Source organism: Ictalurus furcatus, chromosome 15, assembly GCF_023375685.1.
Source record: "Ictalurus furcatus strain D&B chromosome 15, Billie_1.0, whole genome shotgun sequence".
Classification (NCBI taxonomy): domain Eukaryota; kingdom Metazoa; phylum Chordata; class Actinopteri; order Siluriformes; family Ictaluridae; genus Ictalurus; species Ictalurus furcatus.
In genome coordinates, this window is record NC_071269.1 from 17,815,133 (window position 1) to 17,837,347 (window position 22,215).

Here is a 22,215-nt window from a genome sequence, read left to right on the forward strand (position 1 = left end):
CTTTCTTGCGATTCTCTCGATCTTTTTCGAATGCGAAGTTCATTTATAACACGGTCGTCTGAGCGAACCAGTTTTTGCCCAGAAAGACTGCGTTAGATTCGAGTTCAGAGTAAAGGATTATGAAGGGACGGGAGTGATAGTAACATGGAGAAGAGCGGCGTGGCACGTGAACGGACAGCAGACCTGAAGTTAGTCATTTCCATTTCATTTAGCAGGCAGAGGGATCGGCGAGCACGCAGCACTGGAACTGTTCAGTGGCACTGCCAAATGCAATCACAGAGCTGCAATCATAGAGCCGTGTTCTGACGATTTGTCCTACTGTAGAGCAAAATTATATCTGTATGTATCGATCCATCCTACCACATCGAAAAATCCTACTGAGGGCTTCTGCGTCTGCGACTACGTATAATAATTGAGTGTAACTTTGCCGAAGATTCTTACTAGGCAATGGTAGGATGATTTTACAGTGCAAAATACCCTCTCAGACTGTCCTACCAGTATAAAAGAATCAGGTGGGATGAATTTACAGTGCAAAATACCCTCTCAGACTGTCCTACAAGTATAAAAGAATCAGGTGGGATGAATTTACAGTGCAAAATACCCTCTCAGACTGTCCTACCAGTATAAAAGAATCAGGTGGGATGAATTTACAGTGCAAAATACCCTCTCAGACTGTCCTACCAATATAAAAGAATCAGGTGGGATGAATTTACAGTGTAAAATACCCTCTCAGACTGTCCTACCAGTATAAAAGAATCAGGTGGGATGATTTTACAGTGCAAAATACCCTCTCAGCAAGTAGTAACAAATTATGGGCGTGTTGTTCAGCGTGACAAAAATGACGCTATATTGACGTGCGCGTGCGCAGTAAGCCCTGGTAGGACAATCTGACAGGTAGGATGAAATGTCAGGACACCCACCGGAGCTCCCATTGAGAACACACACACACACACACACTCTCTCTCTCTCTCACGTGTAAGCCATTTAAATGTGAATTTAAATACCATGGCTTTGGATGAAGGAAAAGAACTCTGTAGTAGATGAAGAGAAAGGAATCTCATCTCTAGCCATGAAATGATTTACATATGAATCATGTTGGGAATATTTCTATTTCCTGTCCCATGCTGCCCGTGGACGTGTGTGTGTGTGTGTGTGTGTGTGTGTGTTTTAAAAGTGTCACTTTGAAAGAAATGCTGCTGTTTTAGTTATGCCTATGTTTTCAGATGAAAACTCGTAACTGACACTTCATTATTCATAGCATGATACACAATCCCCTTTCCTTTCCCCCTCCCTCTCTTTCAGTCCGTACTTCTTGCTCTTCCTCGCTCTCTATCTCTCCTCTCCTCTCCTCTCCAATTCTGGCCTCCTTCCCCGCTCACACTCAGAGGTTGACAAGCAATTTGAAGTGAGCATAAAATTAAACGGCATTCTGCCACTCCAGTTCTAAGGAATGCAGAATCCTCGTGCCGGCCGCGCGCGCGCGTGTGTGTGTGTGTTAGGCTGCCTGCATAAATGATGAGGATTTTTATGCATGGGTTACCACTGCCTATGAGGAGCAGGGCACCAGGGATGTTCTTATACTAAAAAGATTCATGTACTGCGTTGTTCGAAAGTGAGCTCCGGAGTTTCTAGACTCTTCTATCGATTTTCCCGGGAAGAGAAGTGCACCGTGTGAACATGTACCCCAGACATCCCAACCTGCAAAAACTCATTTCAGGGAGGTTGTTTCATTGGGCTACTGTTTCAACCAAGAAACAGAGAGAGAAAGAGCGAGAAGAGAGAGAGAGAAGTCGACTGTAAAGCGTGCTTACAGAGAAAACCGATTAATAATAGGTTGATTAGCACAAAGAGCAACCAATCAGGACGCACGCTGTGTCACTCTCTCACCACGCCCGTCACTCGCGCTCTCGGTTTCTCCAGAGCCTGTACCATTAGAAATGACCATTGAATTCTCTCTCTCTCTCTCTCTCTCTCGCTCGCTCTAAAATATTTCTCGTATATAATTTGCGGGCATCAGTGAGCCGCTATTAAAATGCAGGAGACTCCCGGAACTTCCGGGAGAATTGGGGTGTCTGCGTACCCCATGATAAAACTTTCCTCTATGGGTGCCAGGTCTTTCAGTTTTTTTAGTAGCCAAGCTTTGGAATTCACTCCTACAGAGCTTCGGTGAAATTTCCTTCTTCAAATCATAGCTTAAAACTCATTTTTCTCTCTCTCTCTCTCTCTCTCTCTCTCTCTCTCTCAGTGCGATCACAGCCCTCTTCTGTTTTTCACTACATACTATCTGTGTGTATTTCATCTCTCTGTGCACCTTCATACCGTCTATTTTACCACACGTTCTACAGCTGCCTTTGGGATTCAGTCTTTTTGTCTCACTACAGCGTGGCTTGGCAGCAGGTCTGCAGCAATTCTGCTCTGAGTCTGTGGTGCCAATATTTTAATCTTTACTGAAAATCCAGAGAATGTTGAGTGTGAATGTATGGGGCGATAGCAGAATACAAGAAAACACAAGAAGCCATGGATTTTCTGTCACTGAACCTCAAATGATGTTCTACACTATGCATGTAGTGTTCTTTCTTTCTTTCTTTTGTTCTTTCTTTATTTCTTTAATTCTTTCTTTATTTCTTTCGTTCTTTCTTTCTTTCTTTCGTTATTTCTTTCTTTCCTTCTTTCTCTCATTCTTTTTCTTTCCTTCTTTCTTTCCTTCCTCCTTTCTTTCTTTCGTTCTTTCCTTCCTTCCTTCTTTCTTTCCTTCTTTCCTTCTTTCTTTCCTTCTTTCCTTCCTTCTTTTCTTCATTCTTTCCTCCTTTCTTTCCTTAATTCTTTCTTTCTTTACTTCGTTCTTTCGTTCTTTCCTCCTTTCTTTCCTTAATTCTTTCTTTCCTTCGTTCTTTCTCTCCTTCCTTCTTTCTTTCCTTCTTTCTTTCCTTCATTCTTTCCTTCTTTCCTACTTTCTTTCCTTCGTTCTTTCCTTCTTTCCTTTGTTCTTTCGTTCTTTCCTCCTTTCTTTCCTTTGTTCTTTCTTTCTTTCCTTCTTTCTTTCTTTCCTTTGTTCTTACTTCTTTGTGAAATTCTGAATTTTTTAAGTAAACAAACAAACAAATAAATAAATAGCAAGGGAGAGATGAGTAATGGATCTGGCATAAATATAAATTGAGCCATAAATATTGAGTTATTGATGTGTTGTTCAGCTGTGTATTTGTATGCTATGTGCGAGTGTTCATATTAACTAATTCATACTGATGCTGTGTGTGTGTGTGCCCTTCTCTACATGATGTCCTACAGATAAATCATCTGTGAAGGTATTCCTTTATGGACATTCAAATCATCAGCTAGCATAAAAAGTTGAAAATGCATGAGCATCATTTTAAGTGGGGGTATGATGGGAAAGGAATTACAGTCAAGTATAGGAAATATTACTGTGGGTAAATAAATACACTTCCAGAACTAGGGGTACTAAATTGTACCATTCCTTGTGACTGGGGTGGCAACTTCATAATCTTTTTACCTAGAAAGATGCATGTAGTCTACCTTAGAAGTCCCCGTGAAGTGACTTGAAACGCGCAGCGTTATTCGATGTGTTGACGTAATTTCCACTGAAACAGGAAGTCAGGACGGGACTTATCGAGTAGCTCCTCCCCATTTTTAAATAGCCAATAGCATTTAGCTTCCCTCACAGCCCGAGCTAAGCCGTACTTGACAGTTATTACCATGGACGCGACCCTGAGGAATACCGATGCATTGTATTCACTTGTAGAGGATTTTTTTCCACCTCCTTCACCTGTTCCAGCTGATCCTCGCAGAATCTTCTACCGAATAAGAAAATGAGCCAAGACCCGAGGGTGATGGTTATAACGTTGGGGGCGGGCCACTTCAGATTCTCGACAGCATTTGATTGGACAGAAAATCTGACGAGAAGCTGAAGTGCAGAATGTTGTCATCAAAATCATTGAGCCGTATCGGTGGTAGAGAGAGACTGTACATTCTGAATTCATGTATCTTCTAAAAGCGAATTTTGTCATTGTTTTGGAGCACACTCGCTGATAGATAACCTTAAGGCTAACATATTTATACTAAAAGCCCCAAAGCTTTCACTTTGATTTCGTGTGGACTTTAAAGCTTTACTTTTTAAGGTAACTATCGTCCAATTGTGTATTTTCTAAAGGTTTCCAGGTGGAAGATACATATTAAAGGTACCAAAGATAAGAGCAACAAGGAAGGGTACAGTTTAGTGCTGTTGTTTTTTTCTTTCTTCTGAGAGTGTAAAGATCTAACCTCTTAAATCCGTGAGGAAAAAAAAGACTTTTGTAAGGAGAAAGACTGAAGATTTTTCAGACTTGAGACAGAAATATTAACCAGGACGAACCTGTGATGATTTCAAGGTCGGCCTGCGTACTATCTAGGCAGTAACGGTAACCAAATTCAGCAGAAGTAGAAGGAGAAACACACTGTAGAACACTTTCTGTCCATCTTATCTTCTTGCTTCATTGTGCCATTCATTATAGTTCAGCAGTCTGTTTATTTTATTGTGTAATGCAATCTCACACTGGCCTACATGTTATGAAACTTGAATCGGAATACCTGAAATCACTTTTGGGAATACAGAGTATGAGTATATTCCGGCAAGTCTGTTTCCAGATCCAAACACTGCCAACCGCTTATATAACCACCTGAGACATTGTGGAGAAGTAAACGACAGCTCGTGAGCTTTCCTTCTGTATTCCCAGCCAGTTTTGTCTTTTCTGCTTCTCATTATCTTCCATCTGAGACGGAGCTGAGTGCAGGCAGTGTCCGCCTCCACCATAATGACTTTGCCAACCTTTTGGGATCTGTTGATATGTTTCACTTAACCGATGCACTTATCTCTCTCGTTCTCTTTCTCTTTTCCAGACAAACCTGGCACCCCCCCACACGTCCCACCTCCTGATGGTAAGTCCTCAGAGGAATCCTGTCTGATTTGAGCTGCTCTAGAGTTTTAACCAGGGATAATGATCTCAGCCTTAGACCTGATGCTCTGCACACTGTTAGAGAAGTTTAGCATGTCACATACACTTAGGGATTGAAGGGATTTAAAAATAATAATAATAATAAACACACTGCTTTGATGTTGGATTTATTGGCAATTTGATTTGTCTTGGTTAGATTAGTCCCGGGTGTCAGGAACAGGCTTGCTCTGGATAGCAGCATTCGCGACTACTGTTGTATATAGGACAAAGACACGGATCCACTTCTAATAGTGCGCCCGCTTTCTCACCTATTTCCGTAGATATAAATCTCCATCCTTAGTGAAGTATAATTTCTTGCTGCTGCCATGCACAGAATGTCATTAATTAAACAGCGACAAATTACAGGCAAATGGCGTCTCTCTCCAACCCCTCTAAATGGAGGAAACAGCTGGTTTCTGTTGATGAATATTTATGTGTGGCACTAGATGAAATAAGGATTGGATACGAATCCCTCGCCGCTGGCTGTGGAGATGGATCATGTTAAGATCAGACGTCGGTGACTTCATCGTGGCTGTCGGGCAAAGCCAGAGATGGGCAGCTTGAGCCTTAATAAACCATAAACAAACGCTTTTAATGATCCGAGTTCAAGCCAGGCCGCTGACATTTTCTGCTGGAGAGTGAATAGTGAATAGGAATCGCCCTGGAATTGGGCAGTCGTCCGATGGTAGGATGTTGTGTTCTTTCTTTCAGCTTGTGCAAAAAAGATATATAAACTATAATATATGCAGCAGAAGGTGTACTCTTCCCCAGCTGTTCAACAGCAGCCGTCGTCTGCCTAAAATGCTGTCCAGACATAATTACTTTTGATTGACGTCTCGCTTGACCTCATCCTTTAGCTCGCACTGTCAGAGCGAGAGGAAACATTATGAGCATGTTTTTAACGGATGTCCCAGTTCTCATTTGTGTCACAAACGTTTTGCGTCTTTGGTATGATAATGGCAATAAACCCAGGGAAGTGCCTGAGAAGGAAAATTGGAGCAATGAGTGAAGCAGATCAGCTTATTCCTCCCCTGATGCTTTCCTAACCGTCGACTATTGATCACGGTGCTCGTTCTGAATGTATGGAAACTCCTTTTTTTGCTCTCCAGAAGGAACAGTTTGTTTCTGCTTTAGTCGGCCATTTAAAAGCTAGCAGCTAGCACTTTTTCCAATAGTTGTGAAAAGCTTATGTTCTTTATGTGTCCCATAAAGTCTTTTTTACTCTTTCTAGCCTCAGGCTACAGCCGTCCGGAGGACATTAATGCACTGAAGGAGATCAGTTAGCCAATTAGATGTATCCCTTATTCAATCCCCCTATCATTAAATATGAGATTAATTTGTTGCAAGGCTGCCCAGATTAGCTGTCAAGAGAATGAGAGTTGAACAATCCAGTGATCCATTGAGCGTGCCCTTCCTTCCAAGGACAGCTGATTATCTACAGATTTTTAATTCCACAAAACCCGAGCACTGATATTAAACGGTGTACTCTTTGCAGTGCTGCAATATTATTTGAACACCATTCCGTCCTACTGGTGCAGTGTTAACAGCGGTTGTTTTCTCCCGCTCCTGATAACGCAGGGAGTGTACGGTATGCTGAGCTGCAATTAAAAGCCAAGTCCTGTCCAATCAAAATCATTTAATCACCAGCTAAAACCTAACAAAGTAACAAAGCATCCAGTAATTAGTGTCGCTGCGTGACTGGAAGAGTGAGACGCCTCTGTCCGCTGTCATTATGTCTCTCGGAGATAAGCGGCACTAGATACAGTGAGATTCACAGACAGAGAGGTGCCAGATTCTCCGAGTTTGAGTCTTGATAAAGGTCATCCATTAAAAATATATATATTAAAAAAAAAAAAAAAAAAAAAACCTTGGCAGCATGAAGCCCTGTTAATTATCTTTGTTTTGTGTAACTAAGCTGGCGCTGAGAAAAAAATCTTATTAAAGATAAAAACAAATGTTCGTTCGCAATTAGCACCTCAGACTAATGTAATTCTTGCTTTGAATGCGCCAAAATTAAGACTTGGCCCAAATCTTGGAATATTCTGAGCTGAGGTGTCGTTGGCTTCGGCTGAGCACGCTGTAGCCGCTTGTGTCTCATTTGCAGATTGCGAAAGAGCCATGAAGAGAGATCAGTTGGATTGCTGTTGTTGGGTAGCCCCCCCACCCCCCCGCTGTAATACTAGCCCATTATAAAAGTTGGCTTGTCTGAATGCCCACAGCCACCACCTGTCCGGTCGAATGCGGACTGCGCTTGGCCGACTTCCACAATCTGTCCACCTGGACACTTTGTGCTTACCAGACATTGTTGGAGTAACGATTCGAGAGTAAATTTTCCGAATGTGTTTGTAATACATGATTTAGCCTTTTAACGATTGCCGCGTATGTTATACTGAATACTCATTAGCAAACCACAATGGTGTCATAATTTATAGACTGGGCAGAGAGCCAGTTTGTTATTTCCTTTTTATTTGTATTTAAGTAATGTTTCCACTGGGCACAAAGGTGCACCTTTTTAGAAGTGAAGGAAATCTGGATATTGGAGTCATTACATAGCCCGTGGCAATAGGCCACCCAACATTGTCACAACTGCCTTAAATTAGGCCACATTGTGAAGCAATGACAAGGATTTGGTAACTCAAGTCCTCCTCCAGCTTCCTGCTGTCTGCCACACATCTCTGCCTGCTGTAATGAGTGCGTTCCCTCAGAAATCAGCCTCCGATTTGGCATTCGTCACAGTGTGTGTCCCCCTCCCCAGGGGCTACATCGTACCTGCCACCATACTGGATGCTTGAATTGAAAAGTGACTTGATCTTGGACTAGGAGGTGTTTGTGCAACCTGGAGCAGCGCTCTTAATAGAGAACCTGTAACTTTTCTCACTTCAAGAAGCTCATATCACTTCTTCCTCAGAAAGTGGGGGGGGGGGGGGGTATAAAAAAAAATGCAGCCTAATTTATCCATCGATTGCTGCCTTCTCGATGACATGAAACGTGCAGAATTAATTATTACTGCTTTCTTATCTTAATTAAATCTTTTTCTATTATTGATTCTAGACAAAAGAGGCAAAAAGAAATCTTGCTTGTGTATTTTTTATTTATTTATTTTTTGGATGTGGAACCTGGCGTGTGTCAGGATGTCGTAGGTGTACCATGTTGACGGAAAGCTGCAGGGCTTTGGCGGTTTGGACGTTTTTGAAGTTTTCTCCACACAAGAATACACCCGAAAGGCTGTTTTATTTGACTTGCGTAGATTCAGTGTACTAAAAAAAAATAGTAAAAAGCATCATGCGGGACTGTGGAAAAAGGTAGCGAGATATAGAAATATATTGCTTACTTTGACCAGAGCTTGTCAGTCCATTGCAGAAAAAAAAAATAATTATTGGTTACTGGCATTTAAAAAAAAAAAAAAAAATTATAGGTCAAAACCTACATAAGAAGCACAGACACAGATCTGCCACTGAGCCAGAGTATAGAAATGAATCCAGTTGACATTAACGTCTGTGCATTTTTGACATGGCCTGACACTTGCTTGGGCATCAAGGGATTCTCTCTGGCCAGTATAGACCATTCAAAAAGAAAATTCCTTCATCCACTCTTGCTTTGTTGCCAGACAGGCGTTTGTCCCCAGTTTTAGAAACTCTTCTCAGAGATCTCTTGGGGTTCCATTTCACATCGCCTTTGGAAACTGTAATCAGGTTTTTTTTTTAGTTTTTTTTTTTTTTAGAGTGTTTCAGCTGTTTTGAGTCACAGCTCCAACCACTGGTTGACTGATGTATCAAAGCACTCAAAGGTACACTGAACCAGTCAGTGGAGTGGTGAAGAGGGGCGGGGGCTTTTGGGATGTTGTGTGGAATTTAATTACTGTAATTACAATGCATGGCAGTTATTCGTTCCACAAGATGATGAAATGTTGAGTGCTATTTCTGTAAGCTGCTGGAATGCTTCAGTGAGCACACAGTCACAGGGTCTAAGGGTCATTCGCCATGCTCTAGGCTAATGAGGGTGACTTGGAAGCCTGTAGGTCACTCTGTGTGTAACTTCTGCAGGGATCATTAATCGTATAATATTTTCGTTTGTCTAGTTTCTAGATGAAGGCAATTAAGTTTTATGTTCTCGAGACTGATTACTGCGATATTGGTTAGCGCAAGATTTCATTTTTCCAGGCCTTGATTTATGCAATGAATAATGGATCTGCATAGACTTTCATTATTTCTTTATAGATTCAGACTCTTTCTGGACTTGTTTTTGAATTCATTATTTCTTTGTCTAGTATCAAACTTCCCTGTATTGCCTTTGAGTACTCATTCAAAGTGATGATTTGCAGCACAGCGTCTTGAGCCATGATGTAAATGCCGTCCTACGGTACTCTAAATTTACGACACATATTTGGGCTCATTTTTAAGCAACATATTAACTCTCCATTTTCTCAGTCCACACGGGAGAGCGTTTTCGAAAACGCTCCATTTTTCTCTCGACAAAATCTCCCATCTCGGTGTGGACGGAAGGCCGAAACATAGAGAAAGAGATTCGTTTTCAGATTCGTGGACGGAGCCTTTTTGTTTTCAATTCTATGCCCCATGCAGCAGATGGCTCTAGCGTGACAAACTGCCCCTTGAAACATATTTTTCAAACAGTGGTGTATGTGTCTCTTGTTTTCTGATAAAAGGGAATCTTATTACTAGGAATCTCAAGAGGGTGACGTCTCGTCAATACTCTGATCTGGTTTTATCGGTATCGAGTAATGTTACGGTAAGCTGAAACCGCTTGGAAATTCTAGTCGAAATGCTCCAGCAGAGGCAGAGGCAGAGGCAGACTCGGTGGCTATGGCCCGGCTAGCGGTGGAATGATAAAGTGGGCCAAGAACGAAAGAGAAGGAAACAATAAATCTTCACCTTAAACTGTTCCAACCCTGCATCTCTTTTTCTCACTCCCTCTATTCTGCATTCTAACACAAACAGACAAGGTGCATGGCGGAGTTGTATGGTGTCTCCTCTCTATTACTCTACTTCCTGCTGGGAGCAATGCAGAAGAGTAATAAAGAGTAAGCAGGGCCCTTCAGAGATCTCAGCGTGTGTGTGTGTGTGTGTGTGTGTGTGTGTATACAGTACTGTGCAAAAGTCTTAGGCACCCTATTTTTTTTTTGTATAGATTTTTATTTGATGATTTCTACATTATCGAGTCAGTACAAAACATTTCCAAACATTAGTTTTCCAGCACAAAATTAAATGTTGCGGAAGAATGTTTGTATGTTAGTAAAGAAAGCAGTGTATTAAGTAGTAAGAGACACTTTTCAGAAAAAAAACATAATGAAGGCTGCTGGGTTTTGCTGCAAAAATAAGAAGCAAGTGCGGCAGTCAAAGTCTCCAGAAGAACCGTGACTGGTTGTGCAAGATGCTCAGTAAAACACACAGCTCATTTCCTTATAAAACTGCACTAATTCTACCTGAGACTACTTTTTTTTTTAAAGCAAAGGGTCGTCACACCAAATATCGCCTTTGTTTCATTGATTACTGTTTATTGCTCTTTATAGTATTTTTTTTTTAATGGTGAAACATTTCATTTCATTATTTTTGAAGACATCTTTGCGCTACAGCATTTCTTTGCATGTGCCTAAGACTATTGCACAGCACTGTGTATATGCATAGGTTTGTGTGTATCTGTGCATGCCCTTCTCTCTGTCTCATCTAATTTGTATTGTTTCCCTGACTTCCCTTAATGCCTTGTTTGACATATGTGCACCGCGCTGCTGCACACAATTATGACAAGGTGCTTAGGCAGCTTGATGAGGCTGAAAGCCAACTTTTCCACTGTCACACGGAGACGGCCGTCATGTCGAGACGGCTAAAGGTTCAGGCCAAATGTCGCGTGAAGAGCTCACAACGAACGCCGGTACAATGCATGAGCATGCATATGAGATATGGATGAGTCTGGACATGCAGGTAAACTATCCATCCGTTTCCATCCAGTGTGCTTACTGCATGCTGATTGGCTGTCTTGCTTAAATCAGCTTTAATGGGCATTGGAAGGTGCTCTGCTTTAAACCCTAAAGGAGTGTGTGAAGTGTGTAAACATGTTACATGATGAGGGGTTGGGAGGAACTGGAAAAGTGTGCGTACTTCCTGTGTCTTCTTTGGGTTTTTTTTTTCTTTCCATGTAATGATACACCTTGGGTTCTGTAATTGAAGGAGAATACAGCCTGTTTTGCATGCAGACGTTAGTATGCGACTCCAGAGAGCCTCATATCTAGGCCATTTGCATAATGCAAGTGATTGCATGAGTCAGAGGAAGAAGAGACAAGCAGATGAAAAGGTGGAAATTTGGAAAGGAATTTGAACTTACCTCACCAAACGTGCATTTCCTCTCTAGAAGGGAGAGAGAGAAAGAGAGAGAGAGCAATGTGAAGTTTGGAAAATGGGGTCAGAAGATGCTTGGTCTGCAGCAGTTAGCAAGCACCAGACACGAGAAACAGATCCCACTGACACATTGCTTAACCTTAATAGCTTCGTTGTCAAGCTTTTAATGAATGTTATTTTTTAGCCCTCTCATCTACAACCCCAATTCCAAAAAAGTTGGGACGCTGTGTCCTAAAATGTGAATAAAAAACAGAATGCAGTGATTTGCAAATCTCATAAACCCGTACATCGTTCATAATAAAAGAGAGAAAACATATCAAATGTTTAAACTGATGAAATGTACCATTTTAAGGAAAAAAATAAGGTAATTTTGAATTTGATGGCCGCAACACGTCTCAAAACAGCTGGGACGGGGGCAACACAAGGCCGGAAAAGTAAGTGTTAGGTCAGTAACACGACTGGGTATAAAAAGAGTATCTTAGAGAAGCATTCTGTTTTGATTTTTTTACACAGCGTCCAAACTTTTTGGGAATTGGGGTTGTAAGGTCACAACCAGTCGTCATTGCTTCTAAAGGAAAACCTTGACACCTAAAGCGTTATACATTGCAGCCTTCTTGTGCCATTATTCTGTAATTTGTCTTAAACAAGAAATAAGTGGTAAGCAGTTACTCAGTTCTAAAAGTAATTGTTTAGTTCCCGTCCTATAACAGTTCAAACCTGCACACATCACTTTTACCATATGTGAGAGTCAGTGTTATGAACCTCTCAAAACAAAGAGTTTTACAAATGTATGCTGCTGTCGTGCTCCATCTTGCCTACATATGTGATGCAATAAGCAGGCCCTCAGTAGGAGGTGGCAGCAATGACTTCCAGCTGTTGTCTAATGCACGTTAGCCCCTGAGTTTCCACAGATTAGCGAACGAGTAGTTCTTTTTTATGCTGTATTCTCTATGTGGCAGCCATATCTGCACTCTAAATCGCTGCACTTATTTCAGCCTGAACTGTACGCCCACCTTCCGCCCACCCCACACTTTCCCTAAGCCTCACCGCTAAGCCTTTTGCCTGGAGCTCGTCCGTGCACATGCAGCTGCAGGCCTGCCTCAGCTCTCCTACATTGGGGACGCAGGGCAGAGAAAGTGTGTATCTGTGATATCATTCATGAAGTGTGCTGTGGTATTTTCCTGAGCATTTTCTGTTAGACAGCCCGTATAAGACAGCACAGTGGGCCGGTCAGCATCCTGCTGAGAGAAGCTTTGTCATTAAAAAGATCCATATGAGTATTTCCTGCCTAAAGAGAGCCCTATAGGAAGACGATTCGCTGGTGTTCCTTCATTCCATGCTTAGATTTTTCCATCCTTCCATTCAATCCTTTACAGCATTGGTTTAATCTTTTCCTCTGTCTGTCTCGTCCTACAGCTTCTTTCATCATCCTCATCATCATACGCTGCTTGCACACTCATCTCAATTTTTATAACTTTTTTTTTTTCCTTCCTCCAGTTGGCCAAAGGCATGTGCACTCTGGACAGACACGTCTTGGAGATGAAGTAGAATAAGATCTGGAGTATGTAACACCAGTGTGTATGTGCTTTTGGACCTGCCTGAGGCGAGTGTGTCTGTGACCACCTTTGTAAAGTGATAATTCAACAAAAGATTCATTCATTCATAACATTCGCACATTTTTGCATTTGCATATTTGTTCAGCCAAGACGTGTTTGCTTTTCTTTTTTTTTTCCTCAGGAGGCTAATGTGGATAACAAGCACAGTGAACTTTATCAGTATGCATGCTGCAAGCCTGAATCAGTAAACTCTGGCAGGTTGTGTCTGAAATACTCATGTGACATTTCTGACATTGCCCGACAGTGTTTAAAGCAACTAAAATAGTTACAGTTACATTTATATAGCACTTTTCTAGACACTCAAAACACTTTACATAGTATGGGGGCAGGGTGGGGGGGGGGGTCTCCTCAACCACCTGGATGATAGACGGCAGCCATAGTGCGCCAGAACGCCCACCACACACCAGCTATTAGTATAGAGGAGATTGTGATGTAGCTAATTCAGAGATGGGGATTATTAGGAGGTTGTGATAGAGAATGGTTATACCCCTACTCTTTTACCATAAGTGTCCTGGGATTTTTAATGACCACAGAGAGTCAGGACCTCAGTTTAAAGTCTCATCCGAAAGACTGTGCTGTTTTTCCAGTATAGTGTCCCCGTCACTATACTGGGGCATTAGGACCCACACAGACCACAGAGAGAGCGCCCCCTGCTGGCCTCCCTAATACCACTTCCAGCAGAAACCTTAGTTTTTCCCAGGAGGTCTCCCATCCAGGTACTGGCCAGGCTCAACCCTGCTTAACTTCAGTGAGACACCACGCGAGAACTGCAAACTAAAGCAAAAATAGTAGCAGTAGCCTTTTTACGCCCGAGTTATTTTCTTTCACTTCATACATGCACCATACTCAGAGGTTTGATGTTTAAAGGTGGAATTGTGTGTTATTATACAGAGTTCCGATTTGGGCTGGACGTTATGACAAAAATATTATATCATTTATATCATTTTACTACCGCACATTAGAGGTAGCATAAAAAAATAAAATAAAATAAAACACTACAAACAAATTCTACAAATGTGAGCTATTACCTACTTTGTGTCGAGCAGCATTAGCAGATCAACATGTTCAAATGGGCAGCAAATGCTATCCTGGTGTGTTCAGTAAATTTACCGTAACGCCTATCATCCCTCTGCACGCATGTTCCATATGGCAGACATCATTCTGCTGTATTCAAGCGTCGAGTTTTGAAGCGCTGCTCTTTGAAGCACAGTATCCTACTGATGACAGAAACTGAAACATTCCACCGTGCTGGCAGGAGGTGTTTTTTTTTTTTTTTTTTCTTTTTTCTATATTCATTAAGATGCTTTGCATGCAGTTGCTGAAGGGAATAATTATTAGCATATTAGAATTTCAGGAGATATTAAAATACTCCCTATTAACACTGTTGGATACTCCATTTCAGGCACATCCATGTAATTGGACACTTATGTATTCCTAATTAAATATTCTAATGTATTCTATTCTGTTCTCATCTCTTTGGCATATTGTCAATGTTAAATTATAACCTATCCTCAGTTCCAGTGTCATTTTATTTTTACCGAATTATACAGTGTTTCATGTTGCCATGCTGTAATAAATGACCAGTCTAGAGCAGCAAATTTCTATTTTTGACAAACAATTTCCTTTTTTTTTCTTTTTCTTTATTTACAGCACACAGAAGCTACCTTTTCATAACCTGTGTAATGCCCCCTCTGAGTCTTTCTAGAGCAGTTTTAAAGTCTACAAATTCAAATAATCAAAGCAATTTGCTCTAGTAATTTCCTCCATAATGGCTCTGCTTTTTAAGGTTTTTATTTATTTTCTTCCCATCTACTTATCTGGGTCATCCTGCCATGACGTACTGTTGCTTATTAGTTTTATATTATAAGAGGATGCACCAGAATGTATTTTTGATTCTCTCTCTCTCTCTCTCTCTTGCTATATATATATATATATATATATATATATATATATATATATTAGGGATGTCACGATACCAAAAATCTAGTAGTCGGTACCGATACCACCAAAAGTACACGATACTCGATACCAAAGTCGATACCATAGTGTGGTTTAAAAAAAAATAAAAATAAAAATAAAATTAAAAACTCCTGGAGGAAATCCACCTCTGGCTAATACTGGCGAGCGTGAGAGAGAGAGAGAGAGAGAGAGAGAGAGAGAGATATTTTAGTTATCAAACACTGTCTGACAATGACCAACAAAACATTGCTAAGTGCTAATAACAAGTCCTAAATGCATGCGTGCACACACACACACACACACACACACACACACACACACACACACACACACACACACACACCCTTATACTCTGAATACAAGCATTAGTTCAAATTCACTGATATGGTGGCAGGCCAAAATGATTCATTAAAATCATTAACATGTGAATAATTATTAGTAACACTAGGCTACATTTAGCTGACAGGACACGGGCTGAATGGCGATGCGTGGAGGCCCATTCAGAGGTAGTTTATAACATTGCAATGCGTTAGCGTCATTAACAAATAACTGGCTATCTCAAACAGTACATGGGGTATAATGTTAGCTGGTTTCACGGCCACAATGCCAGCTGCCTCAAACAAACATAATATAGGACCGTCTTTCAGGTGCTTCACCAAATTCCAGGTGTTTCCTCGCTTTGTTTGAAATGAACGATAGCATCGGTTGCACACCGGCAACCAACGCTACCTTTCCTCTCAACGAGCTTTTCTCTCTCTTCCTCTTAACGAGTCGGGCGGAGCTAAACTTCTGTAGTTTTTTCCATGTGCTTGTAGGCGTTTTTCTTCTTTACCACTTGTGGACCGACTAAAACACTTGCGCGTATTTGCTGCCCCCATCAGTTCCAGAAGAATTGCAGCCTCGGTAATAGGTAATAGGTCATTAATAACGGTACCTACGCTACTGCAGAGAAACAAGTACCGTCACGTTTTAAGAATGTTTGTACCGACTTGGTACCAAAGTATCGGTTCTCGTGACATCCCTAATATATATATATATATATATATATATATATATATATATATATATATATATATATATATATATATATACGCACACATAAATATATACGCACCAGAATGTATTTTTGATTCTCTCTCTCTCGCTATATATATATATATATATATATATATATATATATATGTCAGTTTACCAGTGAAAATGATGACCAGATTCAGGAAATGTCTGTTTAGTGCTCCAGATATCTGAATTTGGATTTAAATCCTAACATGGGCATGGCCTAAACCGGAAGTGAGATGTGCACGGTTAGTATTCTGTTTCTACCAGCCCTTGACATTTTACTTGGTTCTGCTTCCCAAATAATGCATAAACTAGTAGCCTAATTTAAATCACAGCGACTCTGACCAGGCAGTTACTAAGGATGAATGAAGGAACATGAAAATGAAGATGTTCTGCAGAATCTCAGTCCCAATGCACACCTTTATGAACCTCCCTTGCAATCTTTAAAAAAACAAAACAAAAAAAAACCCCAAAGAATAATAAGGTGCCGCTTTTTATCCATATCTGTATTCGTATCTGTTTCTTATTCATATCTGAACATGTGGAGTAACAGTGAAGTTGACAAAAGAAGCGTTATACAGTGTAATCTATCCCCATACTACAGATACTGATTGGTCAAAATATTGAAAGTAAAGTCAAGAGGAAGTTCTTGGAACATCTAAGAGTTTTCTCACAGCATCATATACCAGTGCAGCTCTGCACATGCATATGAATTTGTGTGTGTGTGTGTGTGTGTATGTGGGTGGTAGAGAACTCCAAAGATGGCAGTATCAGGGTGTGTGCTTCTATATTCATCCCAGATCTTTGACATTGTGGTACCGCTGGGGGGTAATGCTGGTGTGTGTGTGACGTGCGTGTGGTATGTAAAACCTTCCTGGAGAAGGGGATTATGTACTAGAATGGCCATATGCTCAAGCGCTCCATGTGGCAGAGCAAGAAGTGACGCCTTTTTAATAAGAACGGCTTCGCCTGCCAGGGTTCTTGTCACCAGGATCCAACCATCAAGTGTGCATCTCTATTTAACCAACCACTGATACATTCAAGGGTATGCACACATATGAGCCCAATCTCTGCTTTTTATATTCACAGGATCTACTTTAAATGCAGCATCTCAGGTTATAAATGAAGTGCCTGAAGGTTGTTTTGTTCATTTTGCGCACTCCAAAGAAGCAGTCTTCCTCATTAGGCTATTTTAGCCGGAACTGTTGAAGATAATAATTACAAGAGTCTTGACAAAGGCTTTCTATGCTGGCGATCATCCATGTGTGAGAAGGAATAATTAAGGGCTGAAGTGAGGCGCAAGAAAGTGGCATGAATGGCAGATTATTTAACCTGCAAGGTCAACAGTTTTGTGCCGAGTAACAGTTCGCAAAAGCCGGTTTCACTGACAATCACAGAGTACATAGTTCAAACGTTTGTTAGACAGCAAGGCTTCCTGAAACATATTTTTAGATTGCTCAGATCTCTGCAGGTTTGAACATTTTCTTCTGTTTGCTTGTCCTGAAAGCACTGTGTTGTCAGACCTTCAATGTAGCAAGCTGTTTGTATTTGCTATCCCTACAGCATACAGTTTTTTTTTAAAAACTGTTATAATTAGTGAATGTCTTTTCCACTGATATTGGCAAACTTTTTAAAACAGATTTGGTGGTGGTGTCTAGTTTTGCTCTTCAGTGTAGCACTTTAAAAAGGAAGAGAACTAATAAGTGCCTGATGAATACAAGAAAACTGCCAGTCTACATTATTAATTTATTCTTTAATTCACCTTCAGTAACGCTGTATCCTAGTTTGCCTATCCCGGGAACACTGGTATTCACCCTGAATGGGACACAAGTGCATTTGATGGCAAATCCTCTGTAGGTTAATTTATGTAGCTCATCAAATAAAACAGACGTGGCATAGTCTGTTGTCGTAGCATGCTGTGAGAGCACATGTTGTGAGAGAGTAAGTCTATGCACATGCAGGATGCAAGGGCATAGACTTACTTACAGTATAAATTTGAGACCATGGTCAAACTCAAAACACAGGTAGGCATAGTTCAATAGGGATAAATAGGGATCTGACAGGAAGTCAGATCTGGGAAAACATTTTAATATACAAGAAAACAAGACTTGGACTTGTGAACATTCAGTACATTTACATGGACAACAATAATCCACTATTAATTAAGACAATTAAGACAACCAGATTAAGACAATACTGTGATTAAGAAACTAGCATGTAAACAGCAATTTTTTATTACCTAAATCCGATTAAAGTCATACTCGAAGTAAACACAGATGGAATTAAGACATGTGGAGTGCTCCTGTTTTAGTCTCATTATGGAAGTGCGTTACAGACACGTACACACCTTAATTACACTATTAACGTCATGTGGGAGTTTTCACTGCATTTTGCGACAGGACACGTACACACACAGCAGTGCTCAACCATTTGACGGCAAACAAGAGAGCACAGCTGCGTCCGAAACCGCGTACTTACCTGCTATATAGTAGAAGAAATACATGTATCTCAGCTACTATATAGTAGGTAAGTATGTGGTTTGGGACGCAGCCCACGGCTTCAAGCAGTCGTCCATTTGCACGTACAGCATGACAAATAATTAACTGCACTTGAAGCTTTCGTAAAATTAAAAATGAAACACCCAACACTGTATACGGTACCATAACGAAGACGAACTGTATGTCGATACGTGAAATTCTGGAGGGAACGTCGGATGTCGTGGCGTGGGGACGTAATGACGTGTGCCGTTAATTGATCTATGTTCTATAACATGTAAAACCTGAACATGAAAGGAATATTCTAAAAGCAACTCATGTAAACACCTTAATCGCAATATTGTCTTATTCAGAATAAGGTCAATAATTAGATTACTGCTGTCCATGTAAACGTAGTCACTCGCTGTTTATCTCAATCAAGTGAAAACTATTTGGACCACCACGAGACACAATAGCTGTGTTTCTGGCTGTAGTGTGATGATCATTTTGATCGCTCAGGCTAGCCTACTTCTCTTTACTGTGCTTTCAGACATGTCCGTAAAGCAAAATGAGACTTGTTAGCCTGGATCAGAAGAGCAAATGCTTCCGCTGTAGAATCATACCTGTGCATTAGTGTGCTCTTGGCATTCTGTGAGTGCAAACCGAAACGGGTGTCATCTTCTGTACTGCTGCGTGGCTTTCTCTGTGCAGAATTTTGATCAGCTGTGCAATTTCCATATTCTTTGGATGCCTTGAATCACTCTAGCTGCCTCTCATGTGACATTATTCGCTAGTGATTGTGATTTTAGAAAATAAACGCCCACAAAGAATCGATTTACCGATCGAGAGCTCTATACAGTGATGGAGGATGTTTAAAAAAAACGTGGGTCCATAATAGAGGCTTAGATTTGAGGAACAAAAAGACAGACCCTTTAGTGACAGAATGAGTAGTGTTTGTATGCGTTTGTCTGTATGACAACAACGAAAGAAAGCATATTTAGGTCAAATATGATGAATGTGCACATATGCACACTTACACAGGCACGTCTGCTCGCTCAGCACGCCTCAGTCCCAGTTGGCATAATATCATTATTTCTATAATTCACCGCTACTCGTATGCTCACATTCTCAGATCGAGTTCCCGCACCTGCAATGCTGAGAGGTATTTCTCATTGTTCCAGTTTTGAGAGCTCTCTTTGAAAGTTAATGTTCAGCACCATGGCGGATTTTTGCCACTGGTGATTATGCATGTCTGCATCGGTTGCTCTCTTCCATTCCAGCTAGTCACAGAGCACAGATGAGGCCCAGCTGGAGCCAGGAAAGGCGCAGGAACGCGTCGCCATGGCAACACTCATCGCTCAAACATTCATGCACAATTCATGCCGACCTTTTGCTCTTCAGCATCAGCCCTCTTGTGGCCTCTATGCAGCCATTGCATGGCCCTTCAGGTTCAGGGACCTCTTACAGGTGGGTCCTCTCATCTAGACCCATCTATAAACTCCCTCAAGCACCTTTAATGAGTGCCTGAATGCCTCACTGGTTACAGGACCAATGTCTGTCGAGCACAAAAGAGGGAGGGTGGAAGGTGGAACGCAGGATCTCTCTGAGAGAGATGGATGGATGAATGGATGGATGTTGAAGATGACCTCATTTAAAAAAAAAAAAAAAAAGGGAGGGCGAGTAACCGAGAAGGGTGATAGGCATATATTATGGCACCTTTCTGTCACTAAGGATATTGAATTTGTGGAGAGGAATGCCAATTGGAAATGTGTTCGGAAACAGCAGCCACCTAACAGCTGTTCCCAGCTCGGAATTTACAGCCAAATCGGAAACGTTTCTTTTTCTCGAACACATCACTCGCAATGACACTGTTCTGGCTGTGTATAGTACATACTATAACTGTTCTAAATGCTTTTTATTCAGTAAAACACATTACGTACTCCTGATAATCCTGCTCTTATTCATATGGCTGCTCATGCTTACATATTGTCTCATTGTAATTCATAACACCCCGGTTTGGATCGTCTCCGTTGCAACCCATTTAGATCTTCTCACGCATTAACATTTATTCAAAGTGAGGTTTGAGTCACCATTCACTTTACTAGATTTTTCAGCCGCATTATTCAATGAAAAGGGATGAAATATCACGTTCAAGTGCACTTAATGTAAAACACGTCACATTCCTGCATATGACATTTGGCACTTGGAAAGCCATTAACTCACCAGCAGTCTTTGCGAGGCTAAGAATGGAATGGAATTTGTTTCGTATTTTTCCTTGACATTATCCCTATTGGTATTTCCTTTAATGTGCTATCATAATCAGACTGGGGTGTGTTTAATTTTCTTAATTATTCTAGTGCGCCATGGGAGAGAGAGTGGTAGTGCTGAGATGAGAGATGCAGAGGGCACGATTGTGACTCAGATCACAATCCTATCTTTTATCCGCCACTGCACACGCTACATATAGAGAGAGATGCATTTTTATACAGGCCGAAGCAGAGAAAGAGCGAGGTCCATTTACAAAATTGCCTCTTTTTCTGTCATTACATTTCTATTGTGTCTACAGCCAAACCTTGCCCTCTGGGACTTCTGTCTGATTGCTACAGAACTCGAGACTCCCGTGGATGTGAGAGTTGGAGGAGTCGGGATCGAGGGAGAAGCAGAGAGGAGTGGAAAAAAAGCTTCTCGTTCACCGTGGCGATGTGGGAGTTAACCCGTCTCTGAGATGTATCTCGTGTAAAAGTTGAATTCAGTTATCGCTTCTTTCTGCTGGTGGCTCTTTTCACCGGGATAATATTTTCTCTCTGGGGGTTGATGGCATCATGGATGTACTTGAAGTGTAAGGACAGCTTTGGGGAAACAATTGTGGTCTCCCTGTATTCTGGAGCAGCTGCAGCATTCAGAGTGTGCGTTACCGGTTCCAGTGGCTGCGGATACTATTGCACAAAATCCCGAGGCTGCAGTCACTTAGTAGAGTTATGCTAGTGCACAAAGACCTGCGGGCATCAGTTGCTCACGCAGGCGAGTGTCTTTCCAACCGCGTAATGGGATGACACACTTTTACAAAAATGTAACAGTGTACAATGTTCTCAGTGAAAGTGCTGAACTGAAAGAGTCAGTACAATACCTTTGGGGCATTAGAGTGATGTAACCCATCACAGGGAACAGTCACACACTATGGACAATTTAGAGATGCCAATCAGCCTACAATGCAAGTCTTTGGACTGGGAGAGGAAACCGGAAGAAACCCCCAAAGCACAGGGAAAGTACAAATACTTTATTCGGATAGAACATGGTCTAGACGAATACAAATACAGATACAAATAGGAGGCACACTACTGTTTTAGCTCGCTTGCAAGAAAGGCTTTCAGGACATCTGCTTCATTCTAGAGACAAAAGAATCAATTGCAAGTGTGGCACTCCTTAATAAGAGCCTGCTCAGGATTTTGATGGTTTATCTTAGGCTAGTAGTTTGTTTATATTTTGTGAAATAGAAACTGTTAAATTAGTTCGGAAATACTGCCGGCAGTATAAAAAAAAAAAAAAAACCCTCCAAGCAGGATTAAAAATCTCTCAAGTGATATGAGGTTGAGGAACTGTCAGAAACAACAACAACGAGAACAAAAACATCTTCCGATTTAGGCCACCTCTACTTTAGGTATAAATGCGAACACAGGTACGAATGCTTGGAGCACAGATACAAGCCGAGCGATGTTTTTGAAAACACGGACTCTTTTCAGCGTCATCAATCCATTTGCTGCAGGAGACTTTT

General features: G+C 41.2%; 1 protein-coding gene across 1 annotated transcript in view; it reads left to right on the plus strand.

Moving 5' to 3' along the window:
* agrn (agrin) overlaps window positions 1-22,215 on the plus strand; it is a 271,081-nt gene that overhangs the window by 106,733 nt on the left and 142,133 nt on the right. The window contains exon 4 of the mRNA XM_053643680.1: window positions 4,891-4,929. Within this exon, the coding sequence (XP_053499655.1) occupies window positions 4,891-4,929 (39 nt within the window). The remainder of the gene's footprint in view (window positions 1-4,890; window positions 4,930-22,215) is intronic.